Source organism: Trachurus trachurus, assembly GCF_905171665.1.
Source record: "Trachurus trachurus genome assembly, chromosome: 17".
NCBI lineage: Eukaryota > Metazoa > Chordata > Actinopteri > Carangiformes > Carangidae > Trachurus > Trachurus trachurus.
This window is the reverse complement of record NC_139900.1, coordinates 2,055,934-2,074,755: the sequence shown is the minus strand read 5'-3', so window position 1 is coordinate 2,074,755 and position 18,822 is coordinate 2,055,934. Positions and strand designations below refer to the sequence as shown.

At 47.4% G+C, this 18,822-nt stretch overlaps 1 protein-coding gene across 2 annotated transcripts in view; it reads left to right on the top strand.

Annotated features, from left to right (window-relative positions):
• cUnh7orf25 (chromosome Un C7orf25 homolog) overlaps positions 1-18,822 on the top strand; it is a 28,487-nt gene that overhangs the window by 6,902 nt on the left and 2,763 nt on the right. Inside the window, exons 2-17 of one of the 2 annotated variants that reach the window (XM_083991633.1) lie at positions 2,193-2,335; positions 2,491-2,581; positions 3,146-3,211; positions 3,954-4,120; positions 5,933-6,039; positions 6,140-6,201; positions 6,296-6,427; positions 8,146-8,369; positions 8,733-8,915; positions 10,489-10,773; positions 11,200-11,289; positions 11,394-11,508; positions 12,580-12,698; positions 13,453-13,566; positions 14,407-14,473; positions 14,558-14,651. In XM_083991633.1, coding sequence (XP_083847759.1) covers positions 2,291-2,335; positions 2,491-2,581; positions 3,146-3,211; positions 3,954-4,120; positions 5,933-6,039; positions 6,140-6,201; positions 6,296-6,427; positions 8,146-8,369; positions 8,733-8,915; positions 10,489-10,773; positions 11,200-11,289; positions 11,394-11,508; positions 12,580-12,698; positions 13,453-13,566; positions 14,407-14,473; positions 14,558-14,651 — 1,961 coding nt within the window. In that variant the 5' untranslated portion in view covers positions 2,193-2,290. Of the gene's footprint in view, positions 1-472; positions 1,230-2,192; positions 2,336-2,490; positions 2,582-3,145; positions 3,212-3,953; positions 4,121-5,932; positions 6,040-6,139; positions 6,202-6,295; positions 6,428-8,145; positions 8,370-8,732; positions 8,916-10,488; positions 10,774-11,199; positions 11,290-11,393; positions 11,509-12,579; positions 12,699-13,452; positions 13,567-14,406; positions 14,474-14,557; positions 14,652-18,822 lie in introns of those variants that run through there. The other variant, XM_083991634.1, reaches the window with a different exon arrangement.

The following is an 18,822-nucleotide window of genomic DNA, read 5'->3' as shown; positions in this document are numbered from 1 at the left end:
ATTATGGGCTGGCGTTGCTAACGGGAGGAGTGCAGAGAGTCTTCTACTGCAATTAAAGTACTTAGGGGCTATTTGTAGATCATACAACCACACTTTAAAAAAATGATACTATCCCTTTAAAGCCATTACTGAAAAACTCCCACCATACATTACAACTGGGGTTGCAATGGGGCGGAAAATTTCCAGTAAATTTCCAGAAACTTTCCATGGAAAGTTAAGCTGGGGAATGTTGGAAATTTATTCCAAATTGGAAACTTTCCATGGGAATTATGGGAATTTATAGGAATTTATGGGAATTTATGGGAATTAACTGGAAATTGGGGGTAATTTAAACAAGCTGTATCATATCCAAACATAAATGTAATTTTTTTTGTGTCATAAACAGACATCCATGCAAAATAATACAATTAAAACATGGTACTGTCCCTTTAAAGATGAAGCGATGCCAGTGATCGTTGCATCTTTCCGACAGGGAACACCAACCGACTCCTGGGCCGAGGAGGATGAGGAGGATAAGGAGGATGAGGAGGAGGATGAAGGCTCGGGGCCGACCCGCGTCGCCCGCGGCGCCGTGGTGGCCCGCCTGGCGTTCCCCGCCCAGGCGCCGGTGGAGGAGTGTCGCCGTGCCAACCTGGACATCACCACGCTGATCGCCTACGTGTCGGCGCTGAGCCACGGCCGCTGCCACTTCAGCTTCCGCGAGCCGGTGCTGACGGAGCAGGCGGCCGCGGAGCGCCGCGAGCCGGTGCGGCCGGCGCTCGACGCCTTCATGGCCGGGAAGCAGCTGTTCGCCTGCCGCGCCGCCGTCACCGACTTCCAGCTGATCCTCGACACGCTGGGCGGCGCCGGAGAGAAGCAGCGCGCCGCCCAGCTGCTGGCGCGCGTGCAGCTGGTGGACGACCGGCCGTCGGAGCGCACGCTGCGCCTGGCGCCTAGCAACAAGGTCAACCGCCGCTCGCTCACCATCTTCGGCACCGGCGACTCGCTGAGGGCCGTTACCATGACGGCAAACAGCCGCTTCGTGAGGGCGGCGGCCAACCAGGGCGTCCGATACAGCGTGTTCATCCACCAACCGCGAGCTCTGACGGAGGGGAAGGAGTGGCGCGCCACGCCCGTCTGAGGCGAGGACTTCCTGCGCCGCCGGGGCTGATGGGAGTTTGAGTTCAATGATGTAAATATGGAAGTTGATTTATGATTTATGTTCACGGATCAATAAAGAGTTCAGTCGCTTCCTGCTCGCTGTCGTTTGTTGCAGGTCGCATGGCGCCGCGGCGTTCTCAGGAGTTTGAGTTCAATGATGTAAATATGGAAGTTGGTTTATGTTCACGGATCAAAATGTTTTGGATGTGTCACAGTAAAAAAAAAAATGCAGATGTTTCTGTTTCGTTATTACAAAAAGTACAGGAGTCATTAAAGTTGTAATATTTACTTTTTGCCCGCTAGCTGAATTGGGTTTATAATAAAACTGTACAGGACGCTGGTATCGGCTTGTGTCGTTTATTCCGCCATCTTGACACACACAGGTAATCTCGCGGAGTCGCGGTAGTGACGTTACATGAGACTACGGTGTCCCGTAAGGGGCTGTCAGATTGTTACAAAAGTGATACGCCAACATTTTTTTTTGTGTCTTGCCTCACTCCCGAGTCCATGACCAGCAGATAGACACCATCCTTTCCACTGTGCGTGCAGTAACAAGGGAGATAGAGCCGTATCGCCGTAATTAGCTTAGCTCAAACACTGGAAGTGTATGGGTAGTGTTAGCCTGCCTCCACCTAAAGTCGCTAATTAGCTTAGCTCAAACGCTGGAAGTGTATGGGTAGTGTTAGCCTGCCTCCACCTAAAGTCGCTAAAAACCAAACTTTGCACTTTTTTTGAAAGAGCTTTTTCAGTATGGCACCTACACCAAAGGACTTGAAATACCAAAAGCGTTAAAAACCAATTTTATTTTGGATAAGTATTTATTTATTTAATATGATCTTCTTTACTTCAATGTTTTATATATACATTTTTTTTTTTATCTATATACATGGTAAGCATAAACTCTTATATTTTTTATTTTCCCCTGGCACAACAGTATTGTTCTGTACATAAGTGTTAATAAAGTTTAAAAAAAAAAAATAGTTTGGAGATGGCTGCTGCTACATCACAACAACACACCACTCCAGTTTCAGCTTGGTCTTTTACTCTGAAAGGCCGGCGGGACCGGATGTGAGTTCCTCCGGGCGGCAGCGGTCGAGCCGTCTCGTCTCCCCGGCGGACGGAGCTGATTCCTGGGCAGAGGAAGGAGGAGATGCCGCTGGTCGCCGCGGAGCAGGAGCTGCGCACTCTGACGGAGGTGAGGAGGAAACTTCTGCTGCAAAACAAACTTTATTACTTTATTAGTCCTGGTGGAGAGAGGGGTAGGAGGGGGGAGTGGGGGGGTTAATGTGTAAAGTTGTGTCCAGCGCCGTGGAGCTCACAGCGGGGTGACCTCTGCTCCTCCTCCCGCAGTGTGAGTACCGACACCCGGCGGAGACCCTCGCCGACGTCCGCAGGGTCCGGACGCGGTTCAGCGATCTGCGTCTCTACGTGGATTTTTACTGTAAGAAACTAATTTCCTGTCCGTTTTTCACAATAAAGGCCTGTTGTTGGTGCAGCAGGTGTTTAAAGGGATAGTTCAACATTTTGTCAAATTGACCCATAGGCCATAATCCCTATAGTGATAGCAGTAGGTAAATAGCAGAGGTAAATACAGAGACTGTTGATGAAAAACTGTCCCTGAAGGCAACGTGCATCAGTGGTTTTACATGAATTTCCCTCTAAAACAACTCTGTGTGGTAACGTTGTGTTATTATCTCATAGCGTGGTGAATGTGCAGCTCACAACTTGTCCACCAGAGCGTTGTGGAGTTGTTGGATTGTGTATTTGATGAGTTTGATGAGGGAAACCAAGAAATCCCATAATGAGCCTCCTCTGTAGCGTAGCTCTGAGCAGCTCACGGCTCTGCTCCACCGTTCTAAAAACAGCTTGCACCGACAATTAAAGGTAACGAACCTACTGCTATGACTATAGGGATTATTGTGGCAATGGGCCGATTTGACAAAATGTTGAACTATCCCTTTAAACCTAAAGGACCAATCAGATGACCAGCTGAACGTCTCCACAGGTTTCCCCAACAAGGAGAAGCGGCGGCTGGTCTACCTGGCCGGGACGCTCCCAGTTCCCTATGAAGGTGAGGTTGTCCACACCTGGTCAGGGGTTACCGTGGTAACCTGATGGTCTGGCTGCAGCAGAGCAGAGGTGTCGACTCGGCTCCATGTGTCTCCATTATGGTGGAGCATAAAACAGCCCAAGTATTATTATATAAAGCAAGGAACTATCTGCTACCAAGAAATATTCAGAGAATGTTTCATGAAAGAGAGCGAGGTTGTGATTTAAGAGAGAAATCAGATCTAGAGGTTGGTAGAGCTCGCACAACAAAGAAAAGTTTCTGTATCACCATTTGTGGAGTAAAACTGTGGAATAATGTGAGTACTGACATCAAAAACATTTAGAGTGTAATCATGTTTAAAAAGAGACATAAAGAAATGATTCTCCAGGTACATTGAATAATTCACACAAGGTGTTTGCTTGCTTTACTATTTGGATTAAAATGTGGCAGGAAATGGTTCATAGTGTAATGGAGGAATGAAATAATAAATGTAATGTCTTTGTGCGATGATTTTAATTAGAACGTATAGTTACTGTAAAATTATAGCGGTAGGATTAGATCAGTTTATACTTCTTCCTGCTCCTTTTCACTCATGTAAACTGCGTTGCTTATGAGATGTTACTGTTTTGTGTAGACATTTTTGCTGTTCACTTATTTCCTTATTATATTATTATTTTATCTTTTTTTTTTTTTTTTTTTTTTTTACATTGTTGTTTACATGATTGAAATAAAGAAATCAATCAACCAATCAATCAATCCATAGGGACGGAGTACAACATCCCCGTGTGCATCTGGCTCCACGAGACCCACCCGGCGTCCCGGCCGCGCTGCTACGTCTGCCCCTCCGTCTCCATGGTGATCAACCCCCACTGCCCCAGCGTGGACGCCGCGGGCGACATCCGCCTGGACGCGCTGAGGACCTGGACCCAGGTGAGGTGCCCCCCCCCCCCCCCCCCACAGAGAGAAGAGTACAGTTACTTTAGAGCAGTGGTTCTCAGCGGGGGGCCTCGAGAGATTTGAAGGGGATCCCCGATTTTTTCTTGAAATTTTACCACTTTTTCTAGATTTTTTTTTTACTTTCTTTTTAAGACATTTTACCACTTTTTTCTAGAAAATTTCTACTTTATTATTTTTAATATTTTATTCAATTTTACCACTTTTTCTAGATTTTTTTTTTTTTACTTTCTTTTTGAGAAATCTTACCACTTTTTTCTAGAAAATTTCTACTTTATTATTTTTTATATTTTTTTTTATTTTACCACTTTTTCTAGATATTTTAAAAAACTTATTTTTTGAGAAATTTTACCACTTTTTTCTAGAATTTGTTTTTGCTTTTTTTATTTTTATTTTTAACATTTTTTTTTAAGAGAAATTATACCACTTTTTTTGAGAAAAGGGGGTCCCCGATTTTTTCTTGAAATGTTACCACTTTTTCTAGATTTTTTTAAAAACTTTTCTTTGGAGAAATTTTACCACTTTTTTCTAGAAAATTTTTAACTTTTTATTTTTGATATTCTTTTAATTTTACCACTTTTTCTAGATTTTTTTTTTAACTTTCTTTTTGAGAAATTTGACCACTTTTTTCTAGAAAATTTCAACTTTTTTATTTTTAATATTTTTTTTAATTTTACCACTTTTTCTAGATTTAAAAAAAAACTTTTTTTTTGAGAAATAGTCATCCAGATATTTACTTTAGGAAATCTCAAATTATAACACAGAGTTTCCTCATTTGTCCTCTACAAACAACAACGCCTTAAACGTCTCAAAGTTAATCACAGGATTCACAATTGGATGTCAAATACAAGGAGGTAGTACCCCACTACCGGGGTAGGAATGTAAACCTTCAGCAGGTCAGAAGCTGCTCATATTCCATGTATAACTCCAGGAAAGATGGTGACACATAATGACAGTTAATAAAACAACAAAGGTAAAAGGTGTAACAACCATCCCCACCCCTGTCAGTCAGTGTTTAACCAGCTGTACCAGCTTGGTGGGTTGGAATAAACACTGATGAAATGACTCATATTTCACCTGAGAACCTGCTCTTTCATCTTAAACCAGTTTCAAAATTTAGGCTTGGTCCAAAATATTAGTTTCTGACCTAAAACATGTTATTGGGCTGTAAAATCAACACACTTATTGACACAGCCATGCAAAAGGGAGTGAGTGGGTTCACTTGATATGGATCACATAACTCTAATGTTATCCCTTGTTGGTGAAAGTGATGCTGTTGCAACCATCCAAGTCTATAAAATCAATAAATTAAATGGTTACAAAGTAACTAAAGGAGATTCAGCTGCTCTAAATGACGTCTCCTTGTTATCTATAACTGTTATTATGACAATGACAGTAAAGTATCTAAGTCGAATTCATTACTTTACTTAAAGGGATACACCAACTTTTTTTTTTTTTCGTGTCTTGCCTCACTCCCGAGTCCATGACCAGCAGATAGACACCATCCTTTCCACTGTGCGTGCAGTAACAAGGGAGATAGAGCCGTATCGCCCGTAATTAGCTTAGCTCAAACACTGGAAGTGTATGGGTAGTGTTAGCCTGCCTCCACCTAAAGTCGCTAATTAGCTTAGCTCAAACGCTGGTTCTCCCTTGTTACTGCACGCACAGTCGAAAGGATGGTGTCTATCTGCTGGTCATGGACTCGGGAGTGAGGCAAGACACGAAAAAAATAAATGTTGGCGTATCCCTTTAAGGGTTGGTAACATTGATGATGTCACTTCCTGTCAGGGCGTGTCCGACCTATCGCTGCTGCTGTCAGAGATGCGGCGGGCCTTCCAGGTGAACACGCCCCTCTACGCCAGGTGTCCTGCTCAAGCCCCGCCCCCTGCAGACAGGTAGCCAATCACCTGCCTCCGTGATGTGATGTGATGTGATGTGATGTGGAGGGTTATTGGCAATAATCAATCAATAACTGATCATGTTGCTCCTCTCCAGGCCCCGCCCCTCCCCCTCCTCTCCCTCCTCCTCCGCCACTGCCGACCTTCGGAGACACACAGGTAACCACGGTAACGCTCCTGACGCTCTGTCCTCGTTAGTGTGAGTCGTAGCCTACCTGTTGACCTGACGAAGCCCCGCCCCCCTGTGACGCAGGCAGCCAATGGGAGGCGAGCGGCGAGGCGCGGGTCAGGAGGTCGTACACGGAGGAGCTGCTGGGCATCGACTTCAGCGCTCCGTCCTCTTCCTCCAATCACAGCAATCCCTTCCTAAGCCCCGCCTCCCCAGGTGAGTCAGTGAGCGCCGGTTTCCATGGTGATTCATCATGGTAACACCGGAGACGCTCCAGGTGACCCGTGGTCCTGGTCTCTCCAGGAGGAGAATCGGACACTAGACGGTCATTTTCTGGACGTGGTTGCGTAGCAGATGCTCCAGGTGTTAGCGTGTTAGCGTGTTAGCCTACTGCTGTGACGTAGCAGATACGAGAATCATGTAAACAAACCAGACACATAAAAATAAAATAAGAAAAACCGACACTTGCGGGAACATTAGGATGTGATTCTGTGTGGTTGTGTTTCTCGGACAATAAACTGTTGAAAAATGAAGTTTGGTTTGGTCGACTACTGCTGTGTGTCCCGACCGTGAGCTGTGGCTATTAGCTTAGCTCGTTAGCTGGTATTTCCTCCATATTCTACTACAGTTTCTTTATTAGATTGATTTAATGCTGCCTGTTATTGTTGGGATGCTGCTGCCCAACTCCTGCTGCTCAGGCAAACGGAGCGAAGGCAAATACGTCTGAGGAGTTTACTGCTAAATAACCTAAAGAAATCAGAGCTAACATGCTAATTAGCTTGCTCTTCTTCTCTGGCAAAACACGGCCGCATTGCATTGTGGGATAGTAAGTAGTAGTGTAGTGTACATCGCTTGTTCACTCAATTTCGCGGTGCATTGTGGGTGTTTTGTCGTCCACTACATAGTGGATGAAATTAATCGCGGTGAATTCGAACAACACTACAACATGGAGAACACACTATAGAGTTAGAGCACTACATCCGTGATAGGAGGCGGTTTACTACACAGCCTCTGTGTCTGATTTCATCCTCTATGTAGTGGACGACAAAACACTCACAATGCACCGCAAATTGAGTGAACAAGCGATGTACACTACTTTCTACTCCCATATGTATCCCACAATGCAATGCGGTCGGAGTCGTGTTTTGCCAGAGAAGAAGAGCAAGCTAATTAGCATGTTAGCTAGGATTTCTTCAGGTTATTTAGCAGTAAACTCCTCAGACGCCTTCGCTCCGTTTGTCTGAGCAGCAGGAGTTGGGCAGCAGCATCCCAACAATAACAGGCAGCATTAAATCAATCTGATAAAGAAACTGTAGTAGAATATGTAGTAAATACCAGCTAACCAGCTAAGCTAATAGCCACAGCTCACGGTCGGGACACACAACAGCAGTCGACCAAACCAAACTTCATATATTTCAACAATTTATTGTCCGAGAAACACAACCACACAGAATCACATCCTCAAATGTTCCCGCAAGTGTCTGGTTTTTATTATTTTATTTTTATGTGTCTGGTTTGTTTACATGATTCTCGGTGCGTCTGCTACGTCACAGCAGTAGGCTAACACGCTAACACGCTAACACCTGGAGCATCAGCTGACGCAACCACGTTCAGAAAATGACCGTGTAGTGTCCGAATTCTCCTCCCGTCGTTCCCTACATCATCTACATGATGTAGTGGAGAGGGAGGGAGTGAATGAGTGGATGATTTACAACACAGCTCTGGTCTCTCCTGGTCTCTCCCGGTCTCTCCCGGTCTCTCCCGGTCTCTCCTGGTCTCTCCCGGTCTCTCCTGGTCTCTCCCGGTCTCTCCCGGTCTCTCCCGGTCTCTCCCGGTCTCTCCCGGTCTCTCCTGGTCTCTCCCGGTCTCTCCTGGTCTCTCCCGGTCTCTCCCGGTCTCTCCCGGTCTCTCCTGGTCTCTCCCGGTCTCTGCAGGTCTCGGGCCTCTCACCAGGACCATGGGGACTCTGACTCTGGGGGGCGGGGCCAGTAGATCACCTTCACGGATCGTCCAATCAGAGGCCACCGCCAGAGACCGACGCAGACCAGCACCTGGACCAGCGCCTGGACCAGCACCCGGACCAGCACCCGGACCAGCGACTGGTCTACAGCAGGGTCCAGATCCACGGAGCCTCTGGACTGAAGCCGAGCTCAGGAAGGTGAGCAGAACCACAGCAGGTCTCAGGTGGTTCAAGGTCCGAGGTGGTCTCAGGAGGAGGGTTCAGATGGTCTCAGGTGGTCTCAGGTGGTCTCAGGTGGTCTCAGATGGTCTCAGGAGGTCTCAGATGGTCTCAGGTGGTCTCAGATGGTCTCAGGTGGTCTCAGGTGGTCTCAGATGGTCTCAGATGGTCTCAGGTGGTCTCAGATGGTCTCAGATGGTCTCAGATGGTCTCCTCTGCTCCTCAGATGGTCTCAGATGGTCTCAGGTGGTCTCAGGTGGTCTCCTCTCTGCTCCTCATATGGTCTCAGATGGTCTCAGGTGGTCTCAGGTGGTCTCAGGTGGTCTCCTCTCTGCTCCTCAGATGGCGGCCCCCCTGCCCCCGGACCAGGTCCAGGTCTTCCTGTCCCTGATGAGGATGGAGGGGCGGAGCTTCAGCCCCGGTGACGTCATGGAGGCGGTCCAGCTCAACAGAGACCTGACGACGGCGCTGAGGTTCCTGACCCACAGCTGCCCCATCTGCCAGGACCAGGTCACCTTCAGCAAGGTGAGTCCAGGTCACCTTCAGCAAGGTGAGTTAAGGTCACCTTCAGCAAGGTGAGTTAGCAGCAGGGCCGTTGCTATGAATTCTGGGCCCCCTTAAAGAATACTAAAGTGGGCCCCTCCCCCTAACTTTTCCTTTTTTTTTCTTAGACTACGTATGTATTATGGTTTTTTATTTAGCCTTCTTTGTTTTGATGCTAATGCAGCATTACACTGCAAAAACTCAAGTATCTTAGCAAGAATATTTGTCTTATTTCTAGTCAAAATGTCATTTCTAGTCAAAACAAACCTCATTCTACTTAAAATAAGACTCATTACCTAAAAATTAACTTGTTTTTAGATAATTTTCACTTTGAATGGCTAACACTACCCATACACTTCCAGCGTTTGAGCTAAGCTAATTAGCGACTTTAGGTGGAGGCAGGCTAACACTACCCATACACTTCCAGCGTTTGAGCTAAGCTAATTAGCGACTTTAGGTGGAGGCAGGCTAACACTACCCATACACTTCCAGTGTTTGAGCTAAGCTAATTAGCGACTTTAGGTGGAGGCAGGCTAACACTACCTATACACTTCCAGCGTTTGAGCTAAGCTAATTAGCGACTTTAGGTGGAGGCAGGCTAACACTACCCATACACTTCCAGTGTTTGAGCTAAGCTAATTAGCGACTTTAGGTGGAGGCAGGCTAACACTACCCATACACTTCCAGCGTTTGAGCTAAGCTAATTAGCGACTTTAGGTAGGAGGCAGGCTAACACTACCCATACACTTCCAGTGTTTGAGCTAAGCTAATTAGCGACTTTAGGTGGAGGCAGGCTAACACTACCCATACACTTCCAGCGTTTGAGCTAAGCTAATTAGCGACTTTAGGTAGGAGGCAGGCTAACACTACCTATACACTTCCAGCGTTTGAGCTAAGCTAATTAGCGACTTTAGGTGGAGGCAGGCTAACACTACCCATACACTTCCAGTGTTTGAGCTAAGCTAATTAGCGACTTTAGGTGGAGGCAGGCTAACACTACCCATACACTTCCAGCGTTTGAGCTAAGCTAATTAGCGACTTTAGGTAGGAGGCAGGCTAACACTACCCATACACTTCCAGCGTTTGAGCTAAGCTAATTAGCGAATTTAGGTAGGAGGCAGGCTAATACTACCTATACACTTCCAGCGTTTGAGCTAAGCTAATTAGCGACTTTAGGTGGAGGCAGGCTAACACTACCTATACACTTCCAGCGTTTGAGCTAAGCTAATTAGCGACTTTAGGTAGGAGGCAGGCTAACACTACTCATACACTTCCAGTGTTTGAGCTAAGCTAATTACGGCGATACGGCTCTATCTCCATGGTTACTGCACGCACAGTGGAAAGGATGGTGTCTATCTGCTGGTCATGGACTCGGGAGTGAGGCAAGACACGGAAAAAAAATGTTGGTGTATCCCTTTTATCATCGTCAACCAAAAATGAATCGCTAGATTAGTTGAACTAAAAATCATTTTTCGCACACGTCTCAAATTTTAGGGGCAAAATGCGACGATTTGGCGGCTGCTGCATTTCACGTTTCTTCTTCTCTTTCCTGCAGATCATCACCATGACTCACTGCTCCTGCTTCCTGTGCCAGACGTGTTTCAAGGCGTTCTTCTCGGCGGCCATTAAGGAGCGCAGCGTGGAGCAGCTGGTGTGTCCTCAGTGCGGCCGGCCGGAGCTCAGAGGCCGCGGCGGCGGGATGGAGGAGGCCATGGACTACTTCAACCTGCTGGACACGCAGATACGCCACTTCCTGCCGCCGGCGCTCCACGAGCTGTTCCAGAGGAAGCTCCGAGACCGCGCGCTGCAGGAGATGAACAACTTCCGCTGGTGTGCTCACGTAAGCTCCAACACCTGGACACAGCTGTCACCTGATTGGTCCAGTCCTGATCAGGCTGATTGACCAGTAGCTCCTCCCACACGAGGGAAACTACACCTGTTCATACTGATGTTCACACACACACACACACACACACACTCACAGGACAATACCACCGTACCACTAACACTGTAAGAATACCACATTAAAGGGATAGTTCAACATTTTGTTAAATCGTCCCATCGCCATAATCCCTATAGTCATAGCAGTAGGTTCGTTACCTTTAATTGTCGGTGCAAGCTGTTTTTAGAACGGCGGAGCAGAGCCGTGAGCTGCTCAGAGCTACGCTACAGAGGCTCATTATGGGATTTCTTGGTTTCCCTCATCAAATACACTGTGTGTGTGTGTGTGTGTGTGTGTGTGTGTGTGTGTGTGTGTGTGTCTCAGTGTTCCTTCGGCATGCTGCATGAGGCGGACCGGTTGAGGATGGACTGTCCCAGCTGCAAGAAGAGCACCTGCTCTCAGTGCAGGTCCCCGGTAAGACACACACACACACACACAATGTATATAATACACACACCCACACACACACACACACACACCCTCTCCCTCTCTGACTCTTTCTCTGGTCTCTGTCCTAGTGGTCTCCCCAGCACCAGGGTCGGTCCTGTGACCAGTTCAGACTGTGGCAGCAGCAGCAGAACCATCCGGACCAGCAGCAGCACGGAGCGTCTCCGCTCGGCTGCAGCACCATCGGTACGGAACCATCTGTTCTACTGCAGAACCTCCTCCCTCTGATCAGAACCATAAGTCTTTTTTTTTTTGTGATCAAGTTTTTGTTATTTCATCCCCCCCTTTTTACAATATGCCTACATTAAATCAAATTCACAGCTACATAATTGACATACATACATACACCACCATAAATCATACATATACCACCGTATATCGTATATAAAATGTGTATGTCATAACTATGGCAAGGCAAGACAAGGCAGTTTTATTAGTATAGCCCGTTTTTACAAACAGTTTGTCTCAAAGGGCTTTACATCCCATCATAACAACATCCTCTGTCCTTAGACCCTCCTTAGACCCTATGTGAGCTATTGTCCCACCCTTATCCCACCCATACCACCCATACCCCCCATACCCCTCTGGCTTATTCCCCTCCCCTCCCCTTGCTGGATTCAGTCAGTATCTGAACATAAAGGGGGAAGTACATCACATACAGTTCAATTAATTAACACAGTGTCAAGTCCCCTTGTCCCTCTCATCTTCTACTAACAAATGTCCAAAGAGTACACCAGTAATAATAGAAATAAATAAATAACGCTCTTCATTTGCATAAAGTTGAACTTCTCTCAACTTCTAATTTGACGCTCTCTACGCTCCTTCGCACGTCGACGCTCCCGACGCCCCTCGACGGCCAGTCTCCATTGAAAATGAATGACTTCTGGCCGCCAAAACGCTCCCGACGCTTTTGGTGTGAACGCACAGTTAGACTTTAGACTTTAGATCTTTATTGTCCCTCTAGGGAAATTCTTTTTCACATGACCATTTCTTCACATTTTTTATTTCACCAGACACATACAAACACACACAGATGACAACACATGGCCACACATTTCTACACTCTGGCCTCTTGTTAGGGGTCGCTGTGACGGCCGGTATTAGGCTTCTGCCGAGGCGAGTCCTTCTGCACCTCAGTGCCCTGTTTCTTCGTCCTGAGGGGCTGAGGTGGCTCATCTCTACTGTGGTTCTGTTGTGGTTGTGTGTCTGTGGTTCTCCTGAGGTTCTCCTGTGGTTGTGTGTGTGTGTGTTCCCCAGAGTGCCCCAGCTGCCAGGTCCTGTTCAGTCTGTCCAGAGGAGGCTGCCTCCACTTCACCTGCAGCCAGTGTCAGCACCAGTTCTGTGGCGGCTGCAGCCAGACCTTCACGCTGGGCTCAGTGAGTCAAATAACCCAAACCCCCTAACTCATAGTAACGGACGACAGTTTAGCTATGTATCATATTTTTCACGTCCTATCACCGTTTAGACAAATCTGAAATGATTGAAGAAACATTACTATTTCTGTGTGTGTGTTTTGTGTTGCTATGTGTTGTATTTATTCAGTTTGGGGGAATCACAGTGTCTAGAAAGCATCAGTGGCTCAGCTGACAGGGACAGCTAACGGTAGCTAAGCTAACGGCGGTAGCTAAGCTAACGGCGGTAGCTAAGCTAACAGCAGGACGTCAGCTGTTAAAACCCTCCCGTTGTGGGACACGACATGAAACTACTCCAGTTAGCTCAGTCATGTTGGAACTCAGATATCCGCTGGAGAAAATATTTTTTCATGGAGCGTTTATTGAGTCACTGAGTTATTAAAGTTAAACAGGTAGCTAACCGTTAGCCCGGCTAATCTATGATAACCATGACTAATTACAAAAATGTGCACACAGAAATAGTAATGTTTGTCCAATCATTGGTTTTATAAACTTTACAAACATCAGATTAGTCTAAACGGTGATATAGTAACATGAAAAATTAGATAAATATAGTGAAACTCTCGTCCGTCACTATTGTTCTCATGCTGGTTTTCTACCAGGAAGTAGTTGAAAACAACAAGGAGATTCGGTCTATACGGTCTTACTGTCAGGTTCTACTGTGTCTGGTTCTGTGTGTTCTAATCTAACATGTTCTACCGTGTTCTACTGTTCTCAGGCCTGTGGCGTGTCAGCTGACTGTGGAACCAAAGGTCTCCACGCCCACCACCCCAGAGACTGTCTCTACCACCTGAGGGACTGGAGCGTGGGCCGCCTCCACCTGCTGCTGCAGGTGAGACACACTCATAGACTGTAACAAACATGGACGTAGCGTCCATGACGTCCCCCATTGGTTGTGGGGAGTCGTTGTTGTGACTCCAACATGGCGGCCTGAACAGCGCCATGTTGGATTGGCCGGCCGAGAACCCGCCCACTGGCCTCGAAGCAGCTGTCCACGGAGCTGCTCGGACCTGTCACTCAACGTTTCCGCGCCCTAATTGGCCAGAGTTTTAACCTAATAACAGTAAAACGAGTTAAACCCCTCAGAGTGTGTGCGGGGGTAGAAACTATCGATTGAGACGAAAAAACGTTCTGACACCAGGCTTTTAACATGTTTATTGAGGATGTAAAGTCGGTGATTTTAACATGGGGGTCTATGGAGAATGCTGCTTTCTGACACCAGCCCCCAGAGGAAGAAGAGGGGATTGCAGCTTCACTTCTCAGACCCACAACTGCCCCCTTGGTCAGAAAGCAGCATTCTCCATAGACCCCATGTTAAAATCACCCACTTTACATCCTCAGTAAACATGTTAAAAGCCTGGTGTCAGAATGTTTTTTTTTCTCAATTGATAGTTTCTACCCCCGCACACACTCTGAGGGGGTTTAACTCTACCGTTTTACTGTTATTAGGTTAAAACTCTGGCCAATTAGGGCGCAGAAACGTTGAGTGACAGGTCCGAGCAGCTCCGTGGACAGCTGCTTCGAGGCCAGTGGGCGGGTTCTCGGCCGGCCAATCCAACATGGCGCTGTTCAGGCCTTCACCAATGGGTGAAGTCACGGATGCTACGGCCATGTTTTTTTACTTTTACAGTCGATGATGGAGACAGGTGCTAACCATCTGTCCCTGTCTCAGTATTACAGAGTGTCTCCTTCTTGGTTGGAACCGGCTAACGGCAGCTCAGCTGATACCTCGGCGACAGGTGAGCCCCCCCTGCTGATGTCCCAGAGCATTATGGGATGTTGTGAGGTGGCTGAGGGTGACGACTGTCTTCTGTTTGTTTCAGGGGTGTGTTTGGTTTTAGAGCTGAAGGAGGACGGCTGCAGGCGGGAGGAGCCGTGTGGTCGCCCCACCCGGCCCGAACACAGAGGACACTGCCAGTAAGACCAGTCTGAACCAGTTTAGACCAGTTTAGACCAGTTTAGACCAGTATGAACCAGTCTGAACCAGTTTAGACCAGTTTAGACCAGTCTAGACCAGTCTGAACCAGTCTGAACTAGTCTAGACCAGTTTAGACCAGTCTAGACCAGTATGAACCAGTCTGAACCAGTCTGAACCAGTTTAGACCAGTTTAGACCAGTATGAACCAGTCTGAACTAGTCTAGACCAGTCTGAACCAGTCTAGACCAGTCTGAACCAGTTTAGACCAGTCTGAACCAGTCTAGACCAGTCTGAACCAGTTTAGACCAGTTTAGACCAGTCTGAACCAGTCTGAACCAGTCTAGACCAGTCTGAACCAGTCTAGACCAGTCTGAACCAGTTTAGACCAGTTTAGACCAGTCTGAACCAGTCTGAACCAGTTTAGACCAGTTTAGACCAGTCTGAACCAGTCTGAACCAGTCTAGACCAGTCTGAACCAGTCTAGACCAGTCTGAACCAGTTTAGACCAGTCTAGACCAGTATGTACCAGTCTAGACCAGTCGGAACCAGTTTAGACCAGTTTAGACCAGTTTAGACCAGTATGAACTAGTCTAGACCAGTCTGAACCAGTCTGAACCAGTCTAGACCAGTCTGAACCAGTCTGAACCAGTCTAGACCAGTCTGAACCAGTCTGAACCAGTCTAGACCAGTCTGAACCAGTCTAGACCAGTATGAACTAGTCTGAACCAGTCTGAACCAGTCTGAACCAGTCTAGACCAGTCTGAACCAGTCTAGACCAGTCTGAACCAGTCTGAACCAGTCTGAACCAGTCTAGACCAGTCTGAACCAGTCTGAACCAGTCTAGACCAGTCTGAACCAGTCTAGACCAGTCTGAACCAGTCTGAACCAGTCTAGACCAGTTTAGACCAGTCTGAACCAGTCTGAACTAGTCTAGACCAGTCTGAACCAGTCTGAACCAGTCTGAACCAGTCTAGACCAGTCTAGACCAGTCTGAACCAGTCTGAACCAGTCTGAACCAGTCTGAACCAGTCTAGACCGGTCTAGACCAGTCTAGACCAGTCTAGACCAGTCTGAACCAGTCTAGACCGGTCTAGACCAGTCTGAACCAGTCTGAACCAGTCTAGACCAGTATGAACTAGTCTGAACCAGTCTGAACCAGTCTAGACCAGTCTAGACCAGTCTGAACCAGTCTAGACCAGTCTGAACCAGTCTGAACCAGTCTGAACCAGTCTAGACCAGTCTAGACCAGTCTGAACCAGTCTGAACCAGTCTGAACCAGTCTAGACCAGTCTAGACCAGTCTGAACCAGTCTAGACCAGTTTAGACCAGTCTGAACCAGTCTAGACCAGTCTGAACCAGTCTGAACCAGTCTAGACCAGTCTGAACCAGTCTGAACCAGTCTAGACCAGTCTAGACCAGTCTGAACCAGTCTGAACCAGTCTAGACCAGTCTGAACCAGTCTAGACCAGTCTAGACCAGTCTGAACCAGTCTGAACCAGTCTAGACCAGTCTGAACCAGTCTGAACCAGTCTAGACCAGTCTGAACCAGTCTGAACCAGTCTGAACCAGTCTAGACCAGTCTGAACCAGTCTGAACCAGTCTGAACCAGTCTAGACCAGTCTGAACCAGTCTAGACCAGTCTGAACCAGTCTGAACCAGTCTAGACCAGTCTGAACCAGTCTGAACCAGTCTGAACCAGTCTGAACCAGTCTAGACCAGTCTGAACCAGTCTGAACCAGTCTAGACCAGTCTGAACCAGTCTAGACCAGTCTGAACCAGTCTGAACCAGTCTGAACCAGTCTGAACCAGTCTAGACCAGTCTGAACCAGTCTAGACCAGTCTAGACCAGTCTGAACCAGTCTAGACCAGTCTGAACTAGTCTAGACCAGTCTGAACCAGTCTAGACCAGTCTAGACCAGTCTGAACCAGTCTGAACCAGTCTGAACCAGTCTAGACCAGTCTGAACTAGTCTAGACCAGTCTGAACCAGTCTAGACCAGTCTAGACCAGTCTGAACCAGTCTAGACCAGTCTGAACCAGTCTAGACCAGTCTAGACCAGTCTGAACCAGTCTGAACTAGTCTAGACCAGTCTGAACCAGTCTAGACCAGTCTGAACCAGTCTGAACCAGTCTGAACCAGTCTAGACCAGTCTGAACCAGTCTAGACCAGTTTAGACCAGTCTGAACCAGTCTGAACCAGTCTAGACCAGTCTGAACCAGTCTAGACCAGTTTAGACCAGTCTGAACCAGTCTGAACTAGTCTAGACCAGTCTGAACCAGTCTAGACCAGTTTAGACCAGTCTGAACCAGTCTGAACCAGTCTAGACCAGTCTGAACCAGTCTAGACCAGTTTAGACCAGTCTGAACCAGTCTGAACCAGTCTAGACCAGTTTAGACCAGTCTGAACCAGTCTGAACTAGTCTAGACCAGTCTGAACCAGTCTAGACCAGTCTAGACCAGTCTGAACCAGTCTAGACCAGTCTGAACCAGTCTAGACCAGTCTGAACCAGTCTGAACCAGTCTGAACCAGTCTAGACCAGTCTGAACCAGTCTAGACCAGTCTGAACCAGTCTGAACCAGTCTGAACCAGTCTAGACCAGTCTGAACCAGTCTAGACCAGTTTAGACCAGTCTGAACCAGTCTAGACCAGTCTGAACCGGTCTGAACCAGTCTAGACCAGTTTAGACCAGTCTGAACCAGTCTAGACCAGTCTGAACCAGTCTAGACCAGTCTGAACCAGTCTAGACCAGTCTAGACCAGTCTAGACCAGTCTGAACCAGTCTAGACCAGTCTAGACCAGTCTGAACCAGTCTAGACCAGTCTAGACCAGTCTGAACCAGTCTGAACCAGTCTAGACCAGTCTGAACCAGTCTAGACCAGTCTGAACCAGTCTAGACCAGTGTGAACCAGTCTGAACTAGTCTAGACCAGTCTGAACCAGTCTGAACTAGTCTAGACCAGTTTAGACCAGTCTGAACCAGTCTGAACCAGTCTGAACCAGTCTGAACCAGTCTAGACCAGTCTGAACTAGTCTGAACCAGTCTAGACCAGTCTGAACCAGTCTGAACCAGTCTAGACCAGTCTGAACCAGTCTAGACCAGTCTAGACCAGTCTGAACCAGTCTAGACCAGTCTGAACCAGTCTGAACCAGTCTGAACCAGTCTAGACCAGTCTGAACCAGTCTGAACCAGTCTAGACCAGTCTGAACCAGTCTAGACCAGTCTGAACCAGTCTAGACCAGTCTGAACCAGTCTGAACCAGTCTAGACCAGTCTAGACCAGTTTAGACCAGTCTGAACCAGTCTAGACCAGTCTGAACCAGTCTAGACCAGTCTGAACCAGTCTGAACCAGTCTAGACCAGTCTGAACCAGTCTAGACCAGTCTAGACCAGTCTAGACCAGTCTGAACCAGTCTAGACCAGTCTAGACCAGTCTGAACCAGTCTGAACCAGTCTAGACCAGTCTGAACCAGTCTAGACCAGTCTGAACCAGTCTGAACTAGTCTAGACCAGTCTGAACCAGTCTGAACTAGTCTAGACCAGTTTAGACCAGTATGAACTAGTCTAGACCAGTCTGAACCAGTCTGAACCAGTCTGAACCAGTCTGAACCAGTCTAGACCAGTCTGAACCAGTCTGAACCAGTCTAGACCAGTCTGAACTAGTCTAGACCAGTCTGAACCAGTCTGAACCAGTCTGAACCAGTCTAGACCAGTCTGAACTAGTCTAGACCAGTCTAGACCAGTCTAGACCAGTCTGAACCAGTCTGAACCAGTCTAGACCAGTCTAGACCAGTCTGAACTAGTCTAGACCAGTCTAGACCAGTCTAGACCAGTCTGAACCAGTCTGAACCAGTCTAGACCAGTCTGAACCAGTCTGAACCAGTCTAGACCAGTCTAGACCAGTCTAGACCAGTCTGAACCAGTCTGAACCAGTTTAGACCAGTCGAGACCAGTTTAGACCAGTCTAGACCAGTCTGAACCAGTCTAGACCAGTCTGAACCAGTCTGAACCAGTCTGAACCAGTCTAGACCAGTCTGAACCAGTCTAGACCAGTCTAGACCAGTCTAGACCAGTCTGAACCAGTCTGAACCAGTCTAGACCAGTCTAGACCAGTCTAGACCAGTCTGAACCAGTCTAGACCAGTCTGAACCAGTCTGAACCAGTTTAGACCAGT